General features: G+C 38.3%; 3 protein-coding genes and 1 long non-coding RNA gene across 10 annotated transcripts; 2 read left to right on the forward strand and 2 right to left on the reverse strand.

Annotated features, from left to right (window-relative positions):
* Positions 1-925: 925 nt before the first annotated feature.
* Positions 926-15,324, forward strand: LOC109209665 (casein kinase 1-like protein 3). Of its 6 annotated transcripts, none has more exons than XR_002065402.1 (19): positions 926-1,228; positions 1,334-1,374; positions 6,617-6,686; positions 6,770-6,918; positions 7,021-7,116; positions 7,235-7,305; positions 7,729-7,790; positions 7,869-7,932; positions 8,048-8,132; positions 9,314-9,440; positions 9,724-9,806; positions 9,964-10,027; positions 10,221-10,244; positions 10,481-10,569; positions 10,748-10,922; positions 11,051-11,156; positions 11,385-11,477; positions 11,572-11,727; positions 15,241-15,324. XR_002065402.1 is itself a non-coding variant. In XM_019372976.1 (16 exons), exons 1-15 carry the CDS (start codon positions 1,153-1,155, stop codon positions 10,916-10,918), a joined length of 1,272 nt encoding a protein of 423 aa, XP_019228521.1. In that variant the 5' UTR covers positions 926-1,152; the 3' UTR covers positions 10,919-10,922; positions 11,051-11,383. The 6 variants fall into 6 exon arrangements, 2 of the variants coding, with proteins under 2 accessions (XP_019228521.1, XP_019228522.1); XR_002065401.1 differs by lacking the exon at positions 15,241-15,324 and adding an exon at positions 12,030-12,396; XR_002065403.1 differs by lacking the exon at positions 15,241-15,324 and adding an exon at positions 12,218-12,396.
* On the forward strand, positions 14,708-17,829 carry LOC109209667 (VAN3-binding protein). Of its 2 annotated transcripts, none has more exons than XM_019372978.1 (8): positions 14,708-15,503; positions 15,632-15,697; positions 16,249-16,317; positions 16,388-16,760; positions 16,881-17,045; positions 17,125-17,174; positions 17,376-17,436; positions 17,526-17,737. In XM_019372978.1, exons 1-8 carry the CDS (start codon positions 15,222-15,224, stop codon positions 17,717-17,719), a joined length of 1,260 nt encoding a protein of 419 aa, XP_019228523.1. In that variant the 5' UTR covers positions 14,708-15,221; the 3' UTR covers positions 17,720-17,737. The 2 variants fall into 2 exon arrangements, with proteins under 2 accessions (XP_019228523.1, XP_019228524.1); XM_019372979.1 differs by having other exon boundaries at positions 14,720-15,503; positions 17,379-17,436; positions 17,526-17,829.
* LOC109209669 lies at positions 16,670-17,547 on the reverse strand. Its single transcript, XR_002065404.1, has 4 exons — positions 17,459-17,547; positions 17,249-17,332; positions 17,074-17,167; positions 16,670-16,751 (listed from the first exon to the last, which is right to left on the reverse strand). It is a non-coding gene; the product is annotated as an uncharacterized LOC109209669 (long non-coding RNA).
* On the reverse strand, positions 17,746-23,526 carry LOC109209668 (lactoylglutathione lyase-like). The gene is made up of 9 exons (XM_019372980.1): positions 23,338-23,526; positions 21,633-21,837; positions 21,418-21,542; positions 21,252-21,316; positions 20,692-20,898; positions 20,523-20,570; positions 19,371-19,478; positions 19,049-19,189; positions 17,746-18,036 (listed from the first exon to the last, which is right to left on the reverse strand). Exons 1-9 carry the CDS (start codon positions 23,483-23,485, stop codon positions 17,995-17,997), a joined length of 1,089 nt encoding a protein of 362 aa, XP_019228525.1. The 5' UTR covers positions 23,486-23,526; the 3' UTR covers positions 17,746-17,994.
* Positions 23,527-23,885: the final 359 nt, after the last annotated feature.

The following is a 23,885-nucleotide window of genomic DNA, read 5'->3' on the forward strand; positions in this document are numbered from 1 at the left end:
GGGGCCATTGATGGATATGTAACGGCAGGTCATGAATGCCAAAATTCTTTGTAATTGCTGCGTATTTAATATTGAGGAATATTCTTCATTGAGTGTCATGTGGTGACAAGTATTCGTTTGCACCGGTTGATAATGTTTTCTTCGGGATCAACTCGGTGCCAACCGAAGCTATTGTCCTCGGTCTTGGTTTCCACTCGCTTCATCTTCCGTCTGCCCTCCCCCTACCCCCCACCCCCCACCCCCCCCGGTTCCACGTGTCACTCTGTCATTCGAGCATTTAATATGAACCAATTTTATCCTACACAATATTAGTGTTTTCACACTTTGATTTATATCATTCAGACTTTCAGTATATCAGCATGTGCCAGTTTATCTTTCGCATTCAATATGGTATGATATCACATGTTGATTCAGCCAGTCAGTTGGTTCGCTCGTTCACATGTAGTCAAGCACTGAGTGCCCTGTTACATTCAGGCCCACGTTTGGGGGCGTGGCAACTTCAGCACCCATACATTCAAAGGTAGATCCGCCACTGCTTGAACCATGCTTTTCTTCACTACTCTTAAAACGTGAAGAATTTGAGGACTTGCAGAACATTCTAAGTACCAATATGGATGCAAAACATATTCTAGTGGTCAAATAGGTTTTTGTCTAAAGTTTGACAACATTGACGGCAGATTAATTTGAAAAACTTAGATATAGCTTAAGTCGCAGTATAAAAATTAACTATCGAGTGCAATCCTATTGAAATTTTGGAGTGATATTTGAGGAAGAACAGTTTTAAATTATTAATTTTGAGTAGTCAACCGGACTCACCACTGTGTAAAGTCCTTCGTTAAACTTTGTTATCCCGTTTGCCCGAGATCAAAATTGCAGCAAAATAAAAGCTTAGAGGACTATTTTAGAAGGATGAAATTAGACTGAACTCTTAAATTTGAGGGACCATTTGGTCAAAAACTCACCAAACGACCATAATGGTTATGTGGACAAAAATCCCGTCATAGGGAGGAAAAGTCAAGTCTAGTACTTGACTTCTCCCCCTGGAGTTCAATCCTGCCTCCATTTCATTGTATTACTCCTTGGTTTTCAATTCACAAAAATCTACTTTTGATTGAATCAAGAACAGACTAGGAGGAGGGGTAACAAATCTATATGGAGAGAATAATTGGGGAGAAGTACAAGTTAGGTAGGAAGATTGGAAGCGGCTCTTTTGGCGTTATATATCTGGGTCTGCCCCTTCTTCTCTTTTTCTCCCCATTTTTTTGGATATTTAGGTTGCTATTAAATTTTATAGAATCTGATTGTTTTTTTATGCTGTATGCTAAATTTTCAGCTACCCACATCGAAACCTTTGAGATTGTTGCTGTTAAAATTGTAAGCTTTCTTGCCTAGATTTTATCTCTCCCTCTCTTTATTTGGTTTAAGAAGTTGTTGCAGTAGTTGTTTGGCAGTTGCTGTTGTTATTTATCTAACTATGTTAATCATTTACTACAGCTTTAAAATTGTAAGCTTTAGATGTTGCGCTTCATTGTTGATTGCTTTTGTACCTTATATTTTGATCAATTAACATTTTCATTATAAAACACCAAAATGATGTGAACAAATTTATACAAAGTGAGCATGTGGCTAAACACTAGTTCTAGAAAATCTTCATGCTCTTTCTCAGAGGCGGATCCAGGATTTGATGGCTACGGGTGCCACTCAGGCGCGAATGCACATTTATCGAAGCGGTGTCATGCGACACCGCTTCGTTGAATTCTTTTGCTAAATATATGTATTAATACTGCTAAGAAGCGGATAAGTAGGAAAAAATGACATCACTTGACATAATTTATCTCTTGGCGTATTAGTTATGTGCTTGATTTTGCCCTAAGAGGTTAGAGGTTCGCACCTCAACTAGCATATCTTTTTTTTTTGCAAATATTTGATAGAATCTATGAAGTTTAAAATTGTGATGAAGTAGAATTTAATTCAGGACTTTTTCTAACTTAAGACTCAACAAAACCATTAGACCAAAGTTATTTCTTGTCTAGAAGTATGATAATTAAAGTTATTAAGCCCGTTTTTCTATAAATTTTGACACTGCTTACAAAAGTTCCGTGAATGCCCCTGGTGCCACTGCTTTTAATGCAAACGACCATAGTGAAGAGATTGAACTTGGGTGTACATTTAGTCGGTTTCCATTTTTGATTAATTTGGTTCAGTTCTGTCCATTTTGAATTAGTTCAATTCAATTTAAAAGATTATTTATTGCATTAATGAATATGTGATCACAAAATCGAATAGGTTCTGTCCAATTCGGTCTAATTCTCTGGGTTCAAATTCGATTACTATGATTAAAAAATATAAAGAAAAATAAAATTTTAAATTAGGAAATACACTACTTCAATCTACATATAGCTCGATTAATATTATGTCTTTGGTGCATCACTCTAATTTTAAAATTAATAAAATAACATTAGATGGATAAAAAGAGGAAATGATTAAAATCACATTCAAATAAAATGAAGATCTAGAAAAGGAAAAGGAAGCAAATATACAATAAAAAGGAGATTGTACAAATAGAGTAAATAACAGAGGTGAAGAATTAAAAGAATTTAAAAAGAAGGAGCATAAAGAAAAGAAGATAACAGCAGAACATGAAGATGGCGGTTGAGAACATCTCGGCCTTGCAGTTGAAGAAGGGGTCAAAAGGAATGAACCTACGTTCCTGGCAACCCTCTGCATTGAAGATATAGAACGCTCCTCGGGTCCCATTCCTGAACCCGTGAAGGAGTTACTACTGGAGTTTGAAGATGTCATGCCACAAGACATGCCAAAGCGGCTCCCGCCTAGGCGCACTATGGACCATGAAATTGAGTTGGTGCCGGGCGCGAAGCCACCTGCCCGGGCGCCTTACAGAATGTCACAACCCGAACTCACCGAGCTTCGGAGACAATTGACGGAAATGCTAGATACAGGGATCATTGTACCCTCCAAGTCCCCATATGGGTCCCCTGTTCTATTCCAAAAGAAACATGATGGCAGCCTGCGACTCTGTGTGGATTATCGAGCTCTAAACAAAATCACCGTGAAGAACAAGTACCCTATTCCTCTAATGGCGGACTTGTTTGATAGACTGGGTGGCGCTACGGTGTTCACCAAGATAGATCTGAAGACAGGTTATTGGCAAGTTCGGATTGCAGAGGGTGATGAACACAAGACGACTTGTGTGATAAGATATGGGTCGTACGACTTCCTGGTCATGCCATTCGACTTGACCAACACCCCTGCTACGTTTTGCACTCTCATGAACCAAGTCTTCCGAGAGTACATCGACGAATTTGTGGTGGTCTACTTAGATGACATTGTGGTATATAGCCAGACATTGGAAGAACACCTAGTACACTTGCGGAAGGTCCTAGCTCGGTTGCGGGAACATGAACTATATGCAAAGTTATCCAAGTGCTCGTTTTCTCAGAAGCAAATTGATTTCCTCGGACATGTCATCGAGGAAGGACGCATCAAGATGGACCAACAGAAAATCCAGGCCATCACAGATTGGCCGACACCTAAGGATGTCCACGCCTTGAGGGCGTTCCTTGGCCTATGCAACTTCTACCGGCGGTTTGTGAAGAACTACTCACTTATCGCAGTGCCATTGACAGAACTCCTCAAAAAGGTCACACCTTGGGATTGGGGACCAAGGAGAGCAGAGGCCTTCAACGCATTAAAAGCGGCTATGTCTAGTAGTCCCGTCTTGGCCCTTCCTGATTTGGCCAAGCCATTCGAGGTACAAACAGATGCTTCTGACTATGCACTCGGCGGAGTCCTACTACAAGAAGGGCACCCTGTAGCGTACGAGAGTCGGAAGCTGAAGGATGCAGAGCGGCGCTATGCCGCCCATGAGAAAGAATTATTGGCTGTCGTCCACTGCTTGCGCCTCTGGAGGCACTATCTGCTGGGAACCCCGTTCGTGGTCAAGACAGACAACACAGCTGTTAGCCATTTCATGACCCAGCCGAAGCTGAACGGTCGACAGGCCAGGTGGCAGGAACTCCTAGCTGAATTCCACTTCAACTTGGAGTATCGCAGTGGAAAGACCAATCATGTCGCTGATGCGCTCAGTCGGAGAGCTGATCTAGCATCGGTGTGCCTACTCGCCACCCTAAGGGGGAGCGAAGTAACCACATCCATCAAGGACCAAATACGGGATCTACTCATCAAGGATCCTGCTGCTCGGTATTTGGTTGATTTGGTAGGACAGGGCAAGACTCGCCAGTTCTACATGGAAGATGGTTCTGAAAGTAAAAGGGAACCGACTTTATGTTCCTAAAGGAGGAGATTTGCGGAGGACTCTTCTAGCGGAATGTCATGATACTCTGTGGGCCGGCCATCCCGGTGAAGAACGCACCATGGCGTTACTTCGTCGTGCCTATTATTAGCCGATGATGTCGCTCAGTATGTGAAAACTTGTCTAGTATGCCAGAAGGACAAGTCGGACCGCTTGACACAAGCGGGACTCTTGGAACCACTCGCTGTCCCAAAGAGACCTTGGGAAAGCGTTTCCCTGGATTTCATCACCGGATTGCCCAACGTCGGAGATCTCACAACCATCTTGGTTGTGGTGGACCGGTTTTCCAAGTATGCCACCTTTATTGCAGCCCCACAATATATATCAGCAGAAGATACAGCTCGACTCTTCTTCTCTCATGTCGTCAAATATTGGGGCCTGCCCAAAGACATTGTTAGTGACCGCGACTCACGCTTCACTAGCAACTTTTGGACCCAACTCTTCAAGTGCCTTGGGTCAAAATTGAGTCACAGCTCAAGTTTTCATCCGCAATCTGATGGCCAGACGGAGCGGTTCAATGGTATGTTGGAGGAATATCTCCGCCACTTTGTAACCGGATCGCAGAAGAATTGGGTGAAGCTTCTGGATGCTGCTCAACTGTGTTTCAATTCACAAAAGAGCTCTAGTACCAACAAAAGCGCTTTTGAAATTGTTACCGGACAGCAACTGCTACTCCCACACACTGTGAATGCACCAAACATGGCTAAATCTCCTCGAGCTGCCAGCTTCTCAAAAGAGTGGAGGCGGAATTTGAAGATAGTGCGGAGCTACCTTGTCAAAGCCCAAAAGCGGATGAAGAGGCATGCTGATCAGAATCGTCGCTTTGTTGAATATCAAGTAGGAGACAAAGTGATGGTCAAAATTCCAAAGCGGTACTTATTTGCAGGGGTCCATGACCCTCGCCTATTGCAAAAATACATTGGACCCTTGTCCATTGAAAAGCGTATTGGGAAGGTTGCATACCGGGTGGATACCCCAGCTTGGTGGAAAATTCATCCTGTCTTCCATGTCAGTCTCCTGAAACCTTTTCGGGAAGACACGGAGGATCCTTCAAGGAGCCAGCTCACAATACCCAGTATTCGAGGTCCCAATTCAACCGGGAAAAGGCGTGTTGAAGCTATCCTTGATGACAGAGTGATTCATGCCTCAAGGAAAGATCACCAAGAGTTTTTGGTGAAATGGCAGGGCTGTGATGCAGAAGAGAATACTTGGGAGAGGGGAACAAACCTCAAAGCCTACAAGAGCCTCATTGAAGATTATTTTGCAAGTAAGGCGCCGAGGACGTCGCCAACTCAGGTGGGGGAGAATGTCATGGGCGGCTTTCCAGCCATGCCCCATGACCCCTTGGGCGCGCCCCGTGGCGTCCTAGCAAACCTCCCAATGCCTAGCGCCACGGACGGCCCCGTGGTCTTGGCCGCGCCAAGTGACAAGCGCGCAGGTGCCTCTATCGCCCCACCGATATCCCTCGCGAGCGCCAAGCCGCAGGCAGAAGCCAACAGCACCGCGCGCGCAGACCGTGATGCCAAAGACACTGCTGCTGACAACGGACCTGCTGCTGCCTTATAGAAAACTAAGTCATTTTCATTGTAAATATAGAGTAGTTTTATTTCATGTACTTCCATTATGTTTCTCTAGCTTAGTCAAGTCTAGTCTTGTAACTTTGGATTATTTTTTTTAAGTACTATTAGGGGGGATCAAGCAATCAAAACTTTCTAGCAAGCAAGCAATTCTCTGTACTGGTGTCTCTCCCCCTCGACACCGCGTTGCTTTTCTGTAATAGCTTTCATTAATGCAATCAAGCTTTCTTTCATTCTGAATTCTCATTTCTGTTCTCTCAATTGCTCTTGACATTGGTTTTCCCGTACGGCACTGACAATCTCGTCTAGCGTACGGAGGGGACCTCAGTTGGCGGACAGCAACTGCACTGACATCAGTTGCCTAGCCTTACGTCGCCCTTCCAAGGAATCTCAGGAAGGCGCCGCGTAACAGTAAGCACGAAATACTGATTGACCAATGTAGTTTGTAGATTAATTTGAATCCCATAATTATCCTACCTCTTCCATTTCTATAGCATGATGTATTTCCTGGTTTAATCCCAACGAACAATCTTCTTTTGAATGGATTATTCAAAAAAAAAATACTTACATAAGATGCCCAAACATCAATGACATGGATGAAGGATGTGAGGATATCTAGTTTTAAGCAACATTTGAGTTAGAAATCTTTGTTGTGGTTGCTAGAAAGGCTGAATCAGTCATTTGGCTCTGCTCTCTGTGATTGCAGGAAAATAGGCAGACAAGACACCCTCAGTTGCTTTATGAGGCAAAGCTGTACACTTTACTTCAGGGAGGAAGTATGTCTTCCTTTATCGTTATGTTTAGTGTTTGTTATCTTCGTTATTCATTATTAGTTATTACTTGTTTGTTTTGATTTCAGGTGGTATTCCTAATATAAAATGGCGTGGGGTTGATGGGAATGACAGCGTCCTCATTATTGACCTGCTTGGTCCCAGTCTTGAAGACCTCGTTGTACACTGTGGGAGGAAATTCTCACTAAAAACTGTCCTAATGTTGGCTGATCAGATGGTAATCAAAATATTACATACCTCTGTTTCTCATGATGTTTATCATGGAATTATGAATAATGGAGTTCATAACTACTGGGGTTTCTTTTTTGTGACAACCCAGATCACGAGAATAGAGTATTTGCATTCAAAAGGATTTCTACACAGAGACATAAAACCAGATAACTTTCTCATGGGTCTTGGCAGGAAGGCAAATCAGGTGATGATCTTGTTAGATAAGCTTCGCGGTCATGTCATTTTGACCAATCATTGATTTTCCTCTAATATTCTGTTTTACCTTTGCCTTTGTATTCTTGTTGTCCCTATTGATGGAGCAGGTTTACATTATTGATTTCGGACTTGCAAAAAGATACCGTGATCCCGCCACAAACCGTCATATTCCTTACAGGTGTGCCTATATTTGGTTTTATGCAACTTCCCTCTGAAAGCAGATGACATTCGCTGTTCAGTATATTCCTTTTTGCCCTGCTCTTTCAGTAACAGAACTTCATTTTAAGTGAAAATTTGATCGCTACACTTGCATTTTATTGATTGTTATTATTTTGTTTATGTGATATTTGGTTCTTTGCTATTATTAAGGAGTTGATGATTGAAACTGTGTATTGCTTGAAATTTGTCAAAATTGGAAGGCATATCCTATTTATTTATAGAAGAATCGCAGTTGGCTTCACGGCCTAAGAAAGAAACCACTTTTGCTGGTTTTCTGTTTCTTCCCCAGTTTAAATTATTTTTGTTCTTTCCAATTACTTGAACAGTGGTTCTTGCCACTTCTTGGTGCTGAGTTACTCTTCTGCCTCTTGTACTGTTACAGAGAGAACAAAAACTTGACAGGGACAGCAAGGTATGCCAGTTGCAATACACATTTGGGGATAGGTAAAATTCTGTTGTATGTTGGTTTCTTATCTCTGAGATTGGACATTGTACTAAAATATCCTCTTTTAAAATCTTTAGAGCAAAGCCGGAGGGATGATCTGGAATCTCTTGGCTACGTTCTTTTATACTTCTTGAGAGGCAGGTGTGGCCACTTTTCCTCAATGCTATTTCTCGTTTACTATTGTTGATTTTTCTTTGGTATGTTTTTTGTTCTTTTCTGTTATTGAGAAAATTAATGGCTTGACTTTCTCATGTAGCCTTCCATGGCAGGGTCTAAAAGCTGATACCAAGAAGCAAAAATACGACAAGATCCGTGAGAAAAAAGTATCAACACCAATTGAGGTATGTTTTAGGAAGTTGATGGCTAGATTCTTTTTTTTTTTTTGTTACATTTACTCCCTCCGTTTCAGATTAAGTGACACACTTTCCTTATTAGTACGTTTCAAAAAGAATGATACGTTTCTTTATTTAGAAACAATTTAACTTTAAACTTTTCATTTTACCCACTTTATCTTTAAATGTGAAGCCTTTATAGCCACATAAAATATCATGACCCTCAAAGCTTTTACCCTTAAGCTTTTAGGACCACATGTTTCAAAAGTCTTCTTTTTATGTTAAACTTTGTGCCAAGTCAAACTAGATCATCTAAATTGAAACGGAGAGAGTATAATATAAAGGTGGTGTCCCAGCCAATTTGCTTGCGCGTTCGCTAATTCACAAAGTGCCTACTACATCCCTCCAGTGTACTATGTAACTTGCCTATCAAGATTTAAGTAGCTGGAAAGAATTGACGTCGCCTCTGTTTGGACAAACCTTGGTTGCCAAGAATGTCACTTCAGCTCTTTGACCTGTAAAGTGTAAACCACCCCTTTGGGGCGGATGGCTAGATTCTTCTTCTTTTTGCTTTGAGTTGGTACATTTTTTATAGGTCAGACTAGAAGGGGCGTAAATAGATTGTTCTATAACTTTATATTAACTCTCATCCAGTCTTGAGCCGAGGGTCCCAAAACAGTTTCTCTACCCTCACAAGGTAGGGATAAGGTCTGTGTACACACTACCCTCTCCAGACCCCACTTATGGGATTACACTGGATTTGAGGTTGTTGTTGTTGTTGTATTGACTCTCATCCAAAATGAGAATTTGGAAATGACCTGTACCTTGGCCATTTGAAATCTAAAGCTTCCTTGAGTTTTAACTGGCGTGTTCCAAGCTCGGGCTCTATGCTTGCTGAATCAAAACCAGAAAAATAAATGATAATCTATGTTACTTGGACTCTTCAAAAATGCCGCCAGATGCGTGTCAGGTCTTCCATAAGTAGTGTATTTTTTGGAGGATTCGACACGGGTGAGGCAAAATTTTTGGAGACTCCAAGCAACACAGATGATGATGTATCTCAAACTATTATTGTGGTAATGGCTAACGGGTGCTGCAATTAAAACATTATTAGGTCAAGACATTCACGGTGACTTTCATTTCATTGAGTTTTATGGATAATCAACTGACTTTCAATTTTCTCGCTTTAGGTTTTATGCAAATCTCTTCCAGTGGAGTTTGCTTCATACTTGCATTATTGTCACTCTTTAACATTTGACCAGCGCCCTGATTATGGATTCCTGAAGCGCTTGTTTCGTGACTTATTTACACGTGAAGGTACCAATTTTAAATTCAGATTCTAGCACAAGCTAAATGAACGTCAAAAGCATCAATTATTCTGTGTCCATAATTATAGAGGGTTAACCTAAGGTCTCTAGCCTAATTGGATTATCTGCCCAGAAAGACGTATTCAGTATTTTTACAAGTTTCTTGCAAATAGGCTTGATCTTTCTTGGGCAGAGTTCCCAACATACCTGCATTCTTGCAGGATTTAGAGTTATTTTATTGAATTTTTTTCTGAATATAGTATTGCGGTGACTACTGTTCTCTATCCCATCAGGGTATAAATTGGATTATGTGTTTGATTGGACCATCTTGAAATATCAGCAGACGCAGAGCTCTAGGTCGCAGCTAGAACTACCAGTTAGTACTTTCATCACTTTGTTTTTCGGCCAAAGTGCTGTTTTCATCGGCTTTAAATATTTTTTTCTCGTGTATGAAGACATCTGGTATTGTATATCATCTTTATAAAAAATAAATTTGATTTGATGTTCTTTTCTCTGTCATTCGGAAATTGCAGAGCCTGCATCCACTTTCTGTAACGACGGGCACTGGAGCATTGCCAAAGGTTTTAAATAAGCAAGGTAACTTGTCTTCCGGCTGCAAATTAGCTCTTTGATCTGCTGATTTCGTTCTCCAAAGATGACAGCCGTTTCTGTAGAATAGCAATAGTAATTTGTAGTATTGTGATTCTGTCCATTTTTGGAGCTGCTGTATAGACAGAACTAATTAGGGTGTGTGTGTGTGTGAAGTAATTCCTCTTTTTGCAATCTGCAGGAAGTTTGATTTTGAACTTTCCAGGTGACTCCTTATCAGATTAAAACCTTGGATCTAGCTGTTTGAATTATCACAATTCATATGAACTTTCCTTAAGTATGACCACTTTTGCTCCATTTAGCTGACCTTAACCTTGTTACGGTTTTGGCAATTAACGATTCCCTTTAATATCTTCCATATAGAGAAGAGAGGAGTAAATCTCAAATTATATTTTGTTTGAGAGTTTACTGATAATTAACTGGTTTTATATCTTCATTTAGGATTTAATAATGCCACGCACTTAGCTGAAGCTACAAAGCAGAAGGTATCAGCAACCTATCTGAAACCTGATAATCGTACTGGAAAAAATGTAAGTTCAATGTAGCTGGAGATTCTTGTTGATTTTATCTATCCGATTTTAATTATATCAGACTTCAATATAGAGTGGCATTTTATCATCAAAAGATTCTTCTTGTTTCATTTAGTAGTCTTGTTTACTGTATATGCATGTTGCATACTACTGCTCTATTTTTTTTAATTTGTTACAGATAACAACCGATGCTTCTGTTCCTTCTACATCGTTGGCTGATGCCTTCAAGAGATTCACAAAACACGAAGATTCAATTGAAGCTGGAAATGTAGGTCATGCACACAGTGGAAAAACTGGTGCTTCAAGCAGCAAGCTGCATTTCTTAAGCAGGATTTCTTCAGCCAAGTGAACTGGTAGGGGAATTTTCTTTAATCAAATGGTTTCTCTTTCTTTTAAGTTGCATCATACGCAGCTGCATTTTGCCTTTTACAGGCCATGGATTAATATGGCTATTCCTTTTCCTTTCTTTGGAAAAAAATAGGGATGATACTTATTTGACACGGGAGAAGTGCAGAAGTCGTCTAATGTCTACTTCGTGAAGTTGAATTCACTTGAGCCTTGTGTACCACTAATGTACCTATCTCGAGGTGACTATGAAGTATAAAGCATTGGATGTTGCTGAAAGATGGCCTATCAAAGCTTGATTGTCTTTTTTAGTTTTCTTTGTCTTGAATAATGGGACATTAAGCCAGCTACAGTTCACTATTAAATGATGTGTAAAGTGTTTCTTTCATTCATTTTCTAATTGCGCATAAAAGTGACATTCAAATGTTTGTTTGCTGTATGGCACTCTTATCTGAATTTTATTTCCTTAGTTTCTTTGCAAAAGCATGGATGTTTACGTGAATCAGTTTTAAACCTCGGTGCTCAAGTCCCTGAAAGTTCGAATCCAGTATAGAGTATTTCAGGTATATCAAACATATTTTGGTTGGTGTTCAGGTTCTCACTCTCTTTGTTAGTTGTGTATATGTAGCTTATTTGCTTAATTTTCATGAATTTCAGACATCTATATGTCATGAATTTTGATGATGAAGCCTGCCTTTGGTGTTGAAGTTCCAATGGGGCGTCATCGTGGCTCTTAATAAATCAACCTTGCCTTTGTTTATAATCCTATACTTGCTTCGGAGATGATGGAACTTCTATAAGCTGAAGTAGCAGGTAATCAATCCGGAATTAGAGCCATAGCTTTTCTGCTCCTTTATGTTTATCTAATCTTATCTAAAAACAATCTTCATACCACTTCATGGTGGCCATTTTCACTTCAAATAAGGCTTTTCATGTATTTAACTCAATAGTACCTTATTTATCTCCCTGTATTTCTGCTCTTTTAAGTAGTGCATGGGACAAAGAAGTTATCGTAGTTTTGGTAATGTTCTGTCAAGAGGCTAGTTTGTTGAATTTGTTGAACTTTTTGGCAGAACACTATTTGGATACACTAATATTACTCCTTATATGTCTAGGAAAAACATGATAATTTCAGCTATTTTGGACCAAGAAGTTTCAATCTTTTCCATTAGCTTCATGTTACACTTTTTGACATGTATCATACCCCCGTCGTGAAGGTGGTTTCTTTTTTCATTCTTTTGTGTGTGCGTGTTGGGGGGGGTTGTAGTGGGTATTTTAGAGTTACTTGTGTCTTCATCTTCAGCACCAGATGGTATTCAACAATGGCGCGAGATTCTGATGGAAAAAAAACACAAAGAATGCTATAATTAGCGCTGCAAGACAAGATCTTATGTTGGACAGGTGATATTCTGTATTGAAACTAACAAAGATCAATCACAATGTCTGAAATTTTTGTGCTGTATTTAAATGATTAGAACACAAGTCTGTTCGTCTAGTTCTTGATTTGGTATAGGCTTGTGAACCTCAACGTAGCTTCCGGTCTGCTGTTTTCCCTCAAATGCACTATTTCTATAAATGTTACTCATTTAGGCATTCAAAATGAAATTATGAAATGTGAAATGCGTTTTATACATTTCTTTGGTTAGAACCAAATACTCTGGCAACTAAGAAGCCGATGGGGAGTCAAAAACCTGTTCTCTTAGCATGTACAAAACATTAATCGAAATACTTAGCAGCGGTACAATTGGAAGAAATTAATTGGCGCTATACTATCCCAATGAATTCTTAAACAGTTATGTGGTGTAGAAACTTATTTGTGCTTGGTTGGGGATGGATTAATAAATTGATACTTCTATAATTACTTCTAAAGTTATAAGAACCTACGCAAACAGTGATATGTATAAAGGGACTGTAGAGTCACATCCTTGAATTCTTTTACTGCAATCGCCATAAGAAATACAAGTAAAAATAAAAATAAAGGATGTAGGCAAACTGTAAAAATGTAAAATGATTGTATACATCTAACCTCTGTTGTTAGAAGAAGGGTAAAACGCCACCAATAACGTGAAGGAGGAGTTGGAAAGTGGGAATGAAACTCATAATGTTATTTTTTATTTTTATTTTTGGACCGCAAAACAATACATATGATTGTCTTTTTTTTTTTTTGGGTGCAAATACATATGATTGTCAAAAGAGTATGATATACACAGTTGCAAGTACCCTCTATGGATAAAAGTATATTCGTTATAAAAAGAGTTAAGACTTAAGAGAACCTTTTCGCTACAGCCAAATTTTTTAATAATCACCAAAAGCTCTTAGTTCCACTCATACAGTATGGCTAATGGCTACTAAACCAACATTTCCTATTTTAGGTGATCTCAAAAGCAAATGGCTCTTCCTAAATTTCTGATAAAGTGATAATGAAGGAGGAATTGGGACACCTTCAAATGTGACTTAGTGCTCCATTTGCTATCTCTTAAGACATGATTAGACACATAGTAATGATTAATGAGAGATGCTTCTCTCTTTAATCATCTTTGTTGATTGCATTGGAGTCATAAAACCCCATTTTAAACATACATTCTTTTACTATCTATTTTCTTTATTTCATCTTTCTTCCGTGCGGGAAAGCGGGTGTTTAATCATCATTGCTTTTGGATGCTTTTGTTAATGCTTAGATAACTAACAATAACAAGTGTTTATATATATTTCCCGAGCTAGCAAGCTATGTCCAGGACTCTGGAGTCTGACCTAGCGATAAGAACACAATGCGTAATGTATGGGTTAAATGTGCGCGATGAGTCAAAATCTGCCACAAACAATAGTCTAGTATTTAAATGGAGAAGGGTGAAAAAGCGAGCTAATTATCTACCGAGTTTCATACTATGCACTATTAGCCCTCAGGGATGCTTATGTTATAAAAGAGGCATTTGCATCTATACTCACTTTTTGTGCCACATTTTAACCTGTGCCCGCTTTGCAAAAAAAATTGCAAGCGTACCCGTTTTTTCACATAACTTCAGCACATGGGGCTGAAGTAGCAAAGGCAATTACACAAAACTTCAGTATTTTAGTAGCCGGGTCTGAAGTTCAGCTCTAGAGCTGAAGCTTTTTTTTTTAACTCGCGAACTTCAGCTCTAGAGCTGAAGTTTGCCAGTTATAAAATAAAAACTTCAGCTCTAGAGATGAAGTTTTATTTTATAAGTTTTTGTTTAGTAACCCGAAAACTTCAGCTCTAGAGCTGAAGTTTTCAAGTTATAAAATAAAAACTTTAGCTCTAGAGCTGAAGTTTGCCAGTTATAAAATAAAAACTTCAGCTCTAGAACTGAAATTTTTGTTTAGTAACCCGAAAATTTCAGCTCTAGAGCTGAAGTTTGCTAGTTATAAAATAAAAACTTCAGCTCTAGAGCTGAAGTTTCCCAGCTATAAAGGGAAGCTGAAGTTTTTAAAAAAGTGGGCACGGATGCAAACAAAAAGACAAAGCGGCTACAGGTTAAAAAGGGGCGCCCAAATAAGGCGCCCCGTGCAATTTTTACGTCGTAAAAAGATGCCAATGATTCCTACTAGTGGTTGCATTTTTCATTTTCACAGTTGCTGGAAAACCGAAAGAAAGGAAAACAAAACCACCTTGAATATCATAACTCATAAGAAATTCATTCCAACTTTACTTCACCATTTGGCTTAAAACTTTAAAAAAGTAAATGCCCTTTGATCATCTAGAGCTGCACGCCATAGATTACAACAGCTTTTTTGAACTTCAAAAATAATATTATAACTGTGAAACACACATTTATATAAGTGTATATGTATCATCTTCTGCTGTAGTTTTTATTGCAGCTCTGAGAATATATGCATGTAATGGAGGGTCCCTATTCTTTAATATTCATGATGAAGCCCGCCGTTCAAGAACTAATCTTTTTAACCCTTTATGTATAAAGAAGAAATAAGGGTAGAAAGACAAAGGGAAGCTGGAAATAAAGTTTGAAGTGAACTTTTAAACTGGGACCTGTCAATATCCAATGTTAGAATATAGTCTTCCACTTCATTCCTTCTTTTTGAATTTTTAAGATTTCAAGGGACTTTTGAATTTATTACTCATGAGTCACTGAGTCATACACTGTTATATATTGCACTGTTTCCTTCCTCTTTTTTCCATTGTGCTCCACCTTGCATACTATGTTAACTTACTTTGGTATCAACAGACAGATATAGGCAAAAGTAAGAGTTACTGAAGTTAAAAACATTCAAAAGTTTCAAGTAGAACAAAGTTTTAACTAGTTAGTAACTCACTGATCTTCTCCTTTTCAATGGTTATAATGGAGACAGTGAGCTCTTGTGGTGTTAAATGCAAGTCAAATAAGTTGGAAGGGATCAATGAAGACAGTGCAGCAAATTGGCAACCATTGGCATGTCCTCCGCCAGAAACTCCTACCGAGTCTATGGAGTTCCTTGCAAGATCATGGAGTTTGTCAGCTATGGAACTCTCTAAAGCACTTTCTCACACAAAACCAACAAGTTCTCTAGACGAGAAGATGTCAATCTCTTCGTTGCAAAGTCAACTTGGAAAAACTTCGATTATGAAGGAACCTGTAAGCCTCTCTTCGTTAAAGCTTGTGTTTTTGTTCATTTACTTCTGTATAGGGAATGAATCCAGTTATGGAAATGCTTTACTTTCATTTATTGCTTACAAGTTTCTCTTGTTGTCTTTATATTGCAGCAAGAACAACCACCATCTAACTCAGATAGCCCTCCAGTTTCTCCAAGGGGAAGTGACAATACAAAGGTAAACCAAAGAGAGAAGCAAGAGGGGGAAGGGGGTTCCTATCTATTCTTGCACATGCATGCATGCAACTAAATCTTTTGGATATTTACATCCTTCTTGGAAATTATACAAGGATAACTACACTATTATACTTCATAAAACAATTTATCATGTTCCGTTATTCGTATTTCTTAAGAGCACAAAAGGCATGTAAGTGTAGTAACTAGTAAAGTGTATGAAATGCACATGCACTAAAAGAAAGAGGAAATTGACTGTCCTATGAAAACCTGCAGTTGAAGAGTTGAATTACAATTAGGCTAGGGGATTAACAGTAGTGGTGTACCGTTTTTGCTGAATTATATTGAACACAGACTAGGTACTACAACAATGAGTCCTGCATTTGGTCGAAAGAGTAACCATGACGTCACCACCGTTTTGTGAATCTAATTAAGTACATGGACTCTAGGTTGATGGAATTAAACTTTCTTTCTTGGTCCTAAAATTACCCTTAACTCCCTCAGTTTTTCACTTTGAATAACCATAATCAGAACTAACTGTATTGATGTGTGCAGGAATTGTTTTTACTACATCAGGCACTCAATCCAGATTTCCTCTCTAGTCAACATTTGATGAAAGCTGGGGTATACATTTATTTTGGAAATATTTTACTAATGCATCTGAACCCTCATGACCAAAACTGGCATAATGCAGCTATACAGGACTGTGATGCGTGGTAAGACAATGGGTAGATGGCTGAAAGATCAAAAGGAAAAGAAAAAACAAGAGCTTAGAACTCACAGTGCCCAAGTGCACGCAGCAGTTTCCGTAGCAGGGGTTGCAGCTGCTGTGGCCGCTCTTGCAACCTCATCAGTAACTTCTCCAGAGAAGTCCAAAACCCAACACAAAGCATCTTCAAAGATGTCAACTGCAATTGCATCTGCGGCAGCTTTAGTAGCATCCCATTGTATTGAAATTGCAGAGGACATGGGTGCTGAACAGGATCAAATCTTATCGGCTGTAAATTCAGCTATTAATGCAAGAACTAGTGGAGACATCATGACCTTAACTGCTGGAGCTGCTACAGGTATCAATCCAACCGGTCAACCGTTTATAGAGATGCAAACAATTATTATCAACTGTTTCATACTATAAAGAAGCTTAAACAGGTAACACTAATCTATCTCATCGGCATTCACTGTTACAGCATTGAGAGGTGCTGCGACTCTAAGGGCGAGGCTACAGAAAGGAAATGGAGCTGCAGCTGTTGCTCTAGCTGACGAGCGTGTCGAAGGTAACAAAGAATCAACTGTTACAGCAGCTCTGAGCTTTGTTGCCAAAGGGGGAGAACTACTCAAACGTACAAGAAAAGGTACTATGAATTGAGGAACTACACTTACCTTGCAAGATATACTGCAGTTATTTTGTCAATAATTTTTCTGTTCATGCAGGAGATCTCCACTGGAAACAAGTCTCTTTCAGCATAAATTCTGACTGGCAGGTAATATATGAGAGTACTATTAAACAAATGCTGAGTTTCATATCAATATGTAATGTAAAATCTGCTCAGCGTACATTCTAAAATCCTCGAATAAGCTGTTAGACGGAAAGCAACAAAGTTTACTTGTGTAGCTCACATGGTTGTTATCTCATGCTACCCTATATCATCATAACAAAATAAGCGAATATGAATCTTTGGTAGCAGGTCATAGCTAAAATGAAAAGCAAACACATGGCAGGAACATTCACAAAGAAAAAGAAATGTAAGCCAAAACAAAAACTCACTTTAGTATCAAATTGTCTATGTGTTCCTTTACACTTTCATCAAAATTGGTGGTTGTTGAATGCACAGGTGAGGTCTCTGGAGTCTACTGTGACATAGCAGCATGGCATGGACGAGACGAGGAAGGTGATGAGCAGAAGTGCTATTTCGGGATACAAACTGCAGAAAGGATGATTGAATTCGAATGCAGAAACAAAGGGGAGAAACAAATGTGGGTGGATGGGATTCAACAAATGTTGTGCTGCCGCATGACCATGACATGACTTTGAATGAACATTTCAAAAGAGAATTGAAGTAGTAGCTTTTAGTGTGACTTTAAAACTCTAAAATAAGACATCAAACCAGAGAAGTAATGGATTTATTTCAGCTGTTACATCTATATATAGGGATAGATTACATATTGAAAAATGGCACTGCAATGATCTATCCTTGGTTAATGCTGGACTAGATGATCTGAATGATATCACTGGACAAACTGTGACTATTTCTTCAGAAGCAAAAAGCGGGATTGAGGTGTTTGAGGTGATACTGTATATGTTCACTCTAATTCCTTCATAAAATCAGCATTATCAACAAACACCTGCAAGATGAAAATAATTAAAGAACTAAGATGGAAAGCAAATAAAGAAAAACCTTTTATCCTTCATATTCTGATACCTACCACAAGTGGAAGAACTAGTGCTCTAACTGAAGCTGAACATTTTATTCCAACTTAGTTACATGGTTTGAATTAGTCTTCCCTAACTAGATTCCACATGACATCATTTCACAAGCCAGAAACCTTACATCAATCACCAACCTTATATAGTGGTGTATGCTTTTGCCATTTACTAATACATCCTGTGTCTCAATTGAACAGCCCTAGATATTATCCAATATACTTCAGTTTTACGATTGCACATCATTTCACTAGCCAGAAACCTTACTTCAATCACCAACCTTATAGTGGTGTATGCTTTTGCCATTTACTGATACATCCTGCGTCTCAATTGAACAGACCTAGATATTATCCAATATACTTCAGCTTTACGATTGCAGAAATAAATAATGTTTTGGCCACCAAATTAAATTTGGAATCCGATCCAAAAATAACATCAGTTTTTCCTAAATTCAACAGGTGCTGACATACAGCGATTCTACACCAAAAACTTAGTAGGTCAAATTAACATATCAATTTAGGAAATAGAGTGCCATCTGCTCTTCACATATTGAAAGAAATAATGTATCTACTGCAGATTTGAGACGCGCCACTTCTCTCTCTCACCCAGTGTATGCCTGTATGGTTAGAAGTGACTAGAGTTATTGCTTATTCTACGGTAGTCCTAGCCAATGGAGTGAGGGTCTGTGAAGAGAAGTTTCCAGTGATTGATCTTTTTATAACTTCTGTTTTGTCCTTTCTTCAAATAAAGCTAGAAGATATTCTAATGATTTCAAGGGATATAATTGTCTTCAAATTTAAACTATACTTTTAAACTAGTAGTCTGACAAAATAAAGCATGAGATGTCTAGAAACAAGTATAGGTGCATTGTCTAATGCTGGAAAGGAAACTACTAGTTCATGCCAAAAATAATCATAACTGTTGAAGACTTACTGTCTTCCAACCATCAGGATCGACGCATGCCATGATCTTGGTGTTGATGCCCGGCAACGGTCCAGGTTCAAGCACAATTTCCCCTCCATACAGTTTTATAGCTTCTGTAGTCTTGTAGACATCATTTGTTCCGACTGCAATCTGCAAAGATATGTAATGTCGCTTACAAGCTGATATCTACAGAATTTTCGCAAGTCCGGGAAAGAAACTATGATCAATTAGCTTCAAATGAGTTTGCTAAATTGTACTTGTCCTAAACAACATGCCGGACAGTAATAGGTTCACCCAATTTAAAATAATATATTCTAAAGAGTGGAATTACCTGAGCATAGCCATTTCCTTTATCATAGCTTTTGACACCATAGGTATATGTCAATGCCAGAACTGCATTTTTGTCTTCAGGTCCATAACCCATGACGGCTATTCTGTTCTGAGAACAAGTGTCAATAATTAATAAAAGAGAGATAAAACCATAAATAAGCATTAGGAAATATCCAAGTGAAAAAAACCGATATATCAAGTTTAGGGAGCACCTAAGTTGCTCGGGCTCTTCACTTTCGGTGCCGCACCCGTGTCGGCACGACGTGGGTGTGTGATCCATACCGGATATGGTCAACCGATTTCGGATACTTTGGCCAATATCGACGCAGAATTTCGGGACAGATATAATGATTTATGAAATCAAAACAAAAGCTATGGTGAAATTGAGCAAAATGGAATATCTTGTATATAAGAAATTTCTATGTTAGTCCTTTTTCTTTTATCTCTTACTCGGGTTCTCCTCTTGATCAATATTTTCCTTCCCGGAATACCTTGTAAGTTTATAATCTCTCATAATTTAGACGTATCTTTATAACTCTACTTTTAGATATTTGAATTAATTTTAGTCGAGTCCCAACACCCGTATCCGTACCTGGATCCGTACCATGAACCTTAAAATATAGATCATGAAGGATCCAACCTCTAGTACGCACCCGAATGGGACACCCTCACCCAAGTCCGAGCAACTTAGGGGAGCACTACTTCAATAAAATCTAAAGGAGAATATAAAAGAAAAAACATCCTAGTGTAGGGATCCAATCTAGCATGACAGAAACCATTTACTATCTTGAACTTGAAGTATGTTTGTAAAACCTATGGAGAGAAAACCAAGAGCAAAAGGAAACCCAAAAGAGTGCAGCAGCCGAAAAACAAACAAATAAAATTGCCTCTCTCTAATAGCTTATACGTTACATGAGGTGGTTCACACAATTTAACATATGAAAGAATTAGAGTATTCAATCAAAAACCATAAAACAACGATTAGAGTGACCTTAAGACCTTTACAAACCCCTTTGGGAGCCCTTACACTGTGAGACAATATATAACTCAGTGCACTTTCCGACAACAAGAGGATTGCATAAGCCTACGAACAGGAAAAAGTACAACTATAACCACAAATGGACAATATTTGCAAAATAACCTATAAACTCACTTTGTTATCAGGATTATCTCTTTTACGAAGAAGCTCCATGCCAAATGCCTTGAAAAATTAATCACAATGAGGATTTAGTATTTATTGCAATCTAACAGGACAAGTATGTAATAAGAGCAGTATAAGTTTGAAGACCTAGAACTTTCATCTAGCAAATGTTGCAGTTTACCTTCTTATAGAAATTAATGGACTGGTCAAGATCTCCTACACGAAGCATTACTTCACGGAAAGGTTCAGGAGTAGGCCCTCTCTGTAAAAGCTCAAAGTTGTAGCCATCAGGATCTTCCACGAGGGCAATTATAGTTCCTCCAACTTTTGATTGGACCAGGTTCCAGGTCCCTCCTTTAGCTTTTACTAGGTCTACCGTTTTAGCAACCTATATGGAAAATTCGAAAATTATGTCCCGGTAAATATATGTGAACTTCTATAAACAATTATAGGAAAAACAAAAGACAAAGAATTACTATTAGAAGAGCTTTTCTAAAGGTGTCTAACTGAAATGCTGGTACTTTTCATGGCAAGATGTATGAAAGTCACCAGCAAGTAATGAGCAGTAGAGTAACTTTTAAAACCAAGACCAATCCAACAAGGACAAAGGTAAAAGATAATCAATTCAAATGCAACTGCACTAAAGACCTCTAAAGCTCATGATTGTTGTTTACTTGATTGCATGACATCAAAGAAGTATAAATTGAACTGTTTGAATTTTTCATCTTATGAACAACTTACATCCTCAACTGCAATTCCAAAATGACCAAAACCAGTTCCAATGTCATACTTGTCAACTCCATAGTCTGAAAGCAACAGGGAAGTACAATGACTGCAACATTGTAAAATATAATAGACGACTGTTGAACAAAGCATAGTGGCAACTGCAAACTATGAGGAGCCTCACTGTAAGTAAGTTCAACGGCGAAATTTGTTTCTTCAGGTCCATAACCAAGAAAAGCATTTGAATAACCCTCCTCTGGTATGTCTCGTTTCCTTAACAGCTTCATTCCCAAGCATTCTGTGTAGAATCTGTATCACAAGACATCTTTGTTACCTAGTTGGGATTTGGGAAGATCAAACATAATAGTACTGAATTCTTCTCTGAAAAAGTAAACATACTTGATCGTCTTGTCCAAATTCCCAACACGATAAACAGCATGGAGCATTCTTCTTTTGTCCTTCTTGATCCACTCTGATGCATTTTCATCACTTAGGGCAGTATTTGACTGCGCCAGTTCAGCGATAGTTCCAGTTTCAATCACCTTCCCTTCAGCGTCAATGGATTCAGGTGCTTTTCCATTGAATAGCTGTGATTGAGTGATAGCTGATAACCAATGAACTTTTGTAAGCCATTTACTAATCCACCATTCTTCAGTCTTTTATTTCTATCTATACGAAGTTATGGTTATCTAAAATATCAACTGCTCTATAGACCGTTGGTCAGAGTTTCTTATGCAGAGAGTGTGACCAAGAATTTTGTGTTCATTGCAGGGACAACCTATAGCTCCTACCTTTATTAGGGAATGGTGCTGTCAAAAGGTACAGATAGCGAACTACATTGCACAATAGGCTTTATGTGATCTGCTCTACTAGTTCTATCCATATTCATCCGCCACCCCTCGCTCGAAATTCTATATAATGTAATTATTAGATGATCAGTTACAGCTAATTAACTTAATTAATCAATTCAATGAATAGAAATATTTTCTGATATTTGAAGAATTGAAAGATCGTCATGAAATAACTTTTAATCCAAGTGAAATTCACAAAGTGTAATCTTAGGCTGATGAGCCCTACATTTTGTAATGGATTGACTACCAATTCAGATACCTAGCTCTCAGCAGAAGACTCTTTCTTGTTCTTCATTCTTTTTTCATTTGGGATTAGAAAATATTCTATGGACTTGGTGAGTTTGCAACACCATTAAGGGCCTGTTTTGAACGCCACCTTGTAGTTGGATGTAATTACACAGTTTGGCAGGCATGTTTGTCTGGCCAATTAATTACTTACCAGCTTGAAATTGGGTGTAATTAAAGGGGAGCAACACCCTCCAATTCTTGGGGGGGGGGGGGGGGGGGGGGACATCTGAAATTCTTTCCTCTTTAATTTTGAATATTTCTTATATACACATGTATTTGTCACACATTTAAAACAAAAGAATAATGTAATCGCATTTGTAAACCAAAATGACATTGGAAATTATATTATCACGAACAAACAGGTCATTGTAATTACTATACGGTGTAATTACTCGATATCACTTTAAAATGCATTAAGCTTAGAACCATATAAGCACCTTCCTCGTGATGTCTTTCACACCAAGCCAAACAGTCTAGATGTGTTTAAACTATTATAACATTACACTTCTTACTTCTGCGTTCAATTCTTTTCTTCTCCAAATTAAACTCATACATGGAGTTATGTCCATAACTTTGAATATTGAATAAGTCGCCCTCAGGCAAAAATTCACGTAATTACTAGGCTAGTAATTACACAACACAGTAGTAATTACACATTGGTTTCCAAACAGGCCTTAAAAGGTTTTTCAGATAATTCATTATTTGCGTACACACTACCCTCCCCCAAACCCTACTTGTGGGATTATAGTGGGTTGTTGTTGTTGTACCCAGCAGTGAAATTTCCCCCCAAATCAATCTCTACAACCTTTTCATGTTTTGCTTAGTTAAGTATGAATAGCATTTGGATAAGATAAGAATAAAAGGCCATTCTTTTTTCAGTTAGTTATCTAATAGTGTAACAAAATCATGGAGGCATAGTGTACACTACTCACAAGATATGAATAAGAAGAATGAAATGCAAGAACCTGTACTGAGTTGAAATAAAGCAATCCTACGAGATGGACTGTAAGCGCAAGGCAAAAAGACACTGCGCCCATTACTTGAAGAAGTACAAGAAGGAATAATGGACTTCAATGGCTGTTGAATTTTAGGAGAAAATATTTGTAGAGCCATTTGTTTGGAATAAACACTAACACCTATGTCCTCTGTATCTATCTACCTTTATCCTGACTTACATATTTGCTGATTTATATCCAAAATTTTAAAATCTGTTATTTTGAAAAGTATATTTTATAAAAGTTATTTTCAAAAAAGTAATTTTGTTAGGAAGAAATTGTGTTTGACTGCTTAATTTGAAAAATATTTTTGAGTAACTATTAGTATTTGGTAAACCTATTTTTAAATTTATTTTTCTTAAAAGTACTTTTGGTGATAAGTTATTTTTCTGTTCTCAAAAAGTTACTTCTGTTTCTACTCAAAATCACTTTTTTCTTCTTCTAAAAGCTTAGTCATATATCTTAACTTTGGGAAAAAAATACTTTTGGATTAAAAAAAAGGAAAATTACCAGTTCCA

This window comes from Nicotiana attenuata, unplaced genomic scaffold (genome assembly GCF_001879085.1).
Source record: "Nicotiana attenuata strain UT unplaced genomic scaffold, NIATTr2, whole genome shotgun sequence".
NCBI classification, from domain to species: domain Eukaryota; kingdom Viridiplantae; phylum Streptophyta; class Magnoliopsida; order Solanales; family Solanaceae; genus Nicotiana; species Nicotiana attenuata.

Coding starts and splice junctions, on each gene's coding strand:
- LOC109209665 (XM_019372976.1), top strand. CDS start 1,153: ATGGAGAGAATAATTGGGGAGAAGTACAAGTTAGGTAGGAAGATTGGA. Junction 9,807..9,963: donor GGTCGCAGCTAGAACTACCA/GTTAGTACTTTC, acceptor CGGAAATTGCAG/AGCCTGCATCCACTTTCTGT. Junction 10,028..10,220: donor AAAGGTTTTAAATAAGCAAG/GTAACTTGTCTT, acceptor TGCAATCTGCAG/GAAGTTTGATTTTGAACTTT.
- LOC109209667 (XM_019372978.1), top strand. CDS start 15,222: ATGGTTATAATGGAGACAGTGAGCTCTTGTGGTGTTAAATGCAAGTCA. Junction 15,504..15,631: donor CTTCGATTATGAAGGAACCT/GTAAGCCTCTCT, acceptor TTTATATTGCAG/CAAGAACAACCACCATCTAA. Junction 17,046..17,124: donor ACTCAAACGTACAAGAAAAG/GTACTATGAATT, acceptor CTGTTCATGCAG/GAGATCTCCACTGGAAACAA.
- LOC109209668 (XM_019372980.1), bottom strand. CDS start 23,485: ATGGCTCTACAAATATTTTCTCCTAAAATTCAACAGCCATTGAAGTCC. Junction 20,571..20,691: donor CCATTAATTTCTATAAGAAG/GTAAACTGCAAC, acceptor TAATTTTTCAAG/GCATTTGGCATGGAGCTTCT. Junction 19,190..19,370: donor AAGGAAATGGCTATGCTCAG/GTAATTCCACTC, acceptor ATATCTTTGCAG/ATTGCAGTCGGAACAAATGA.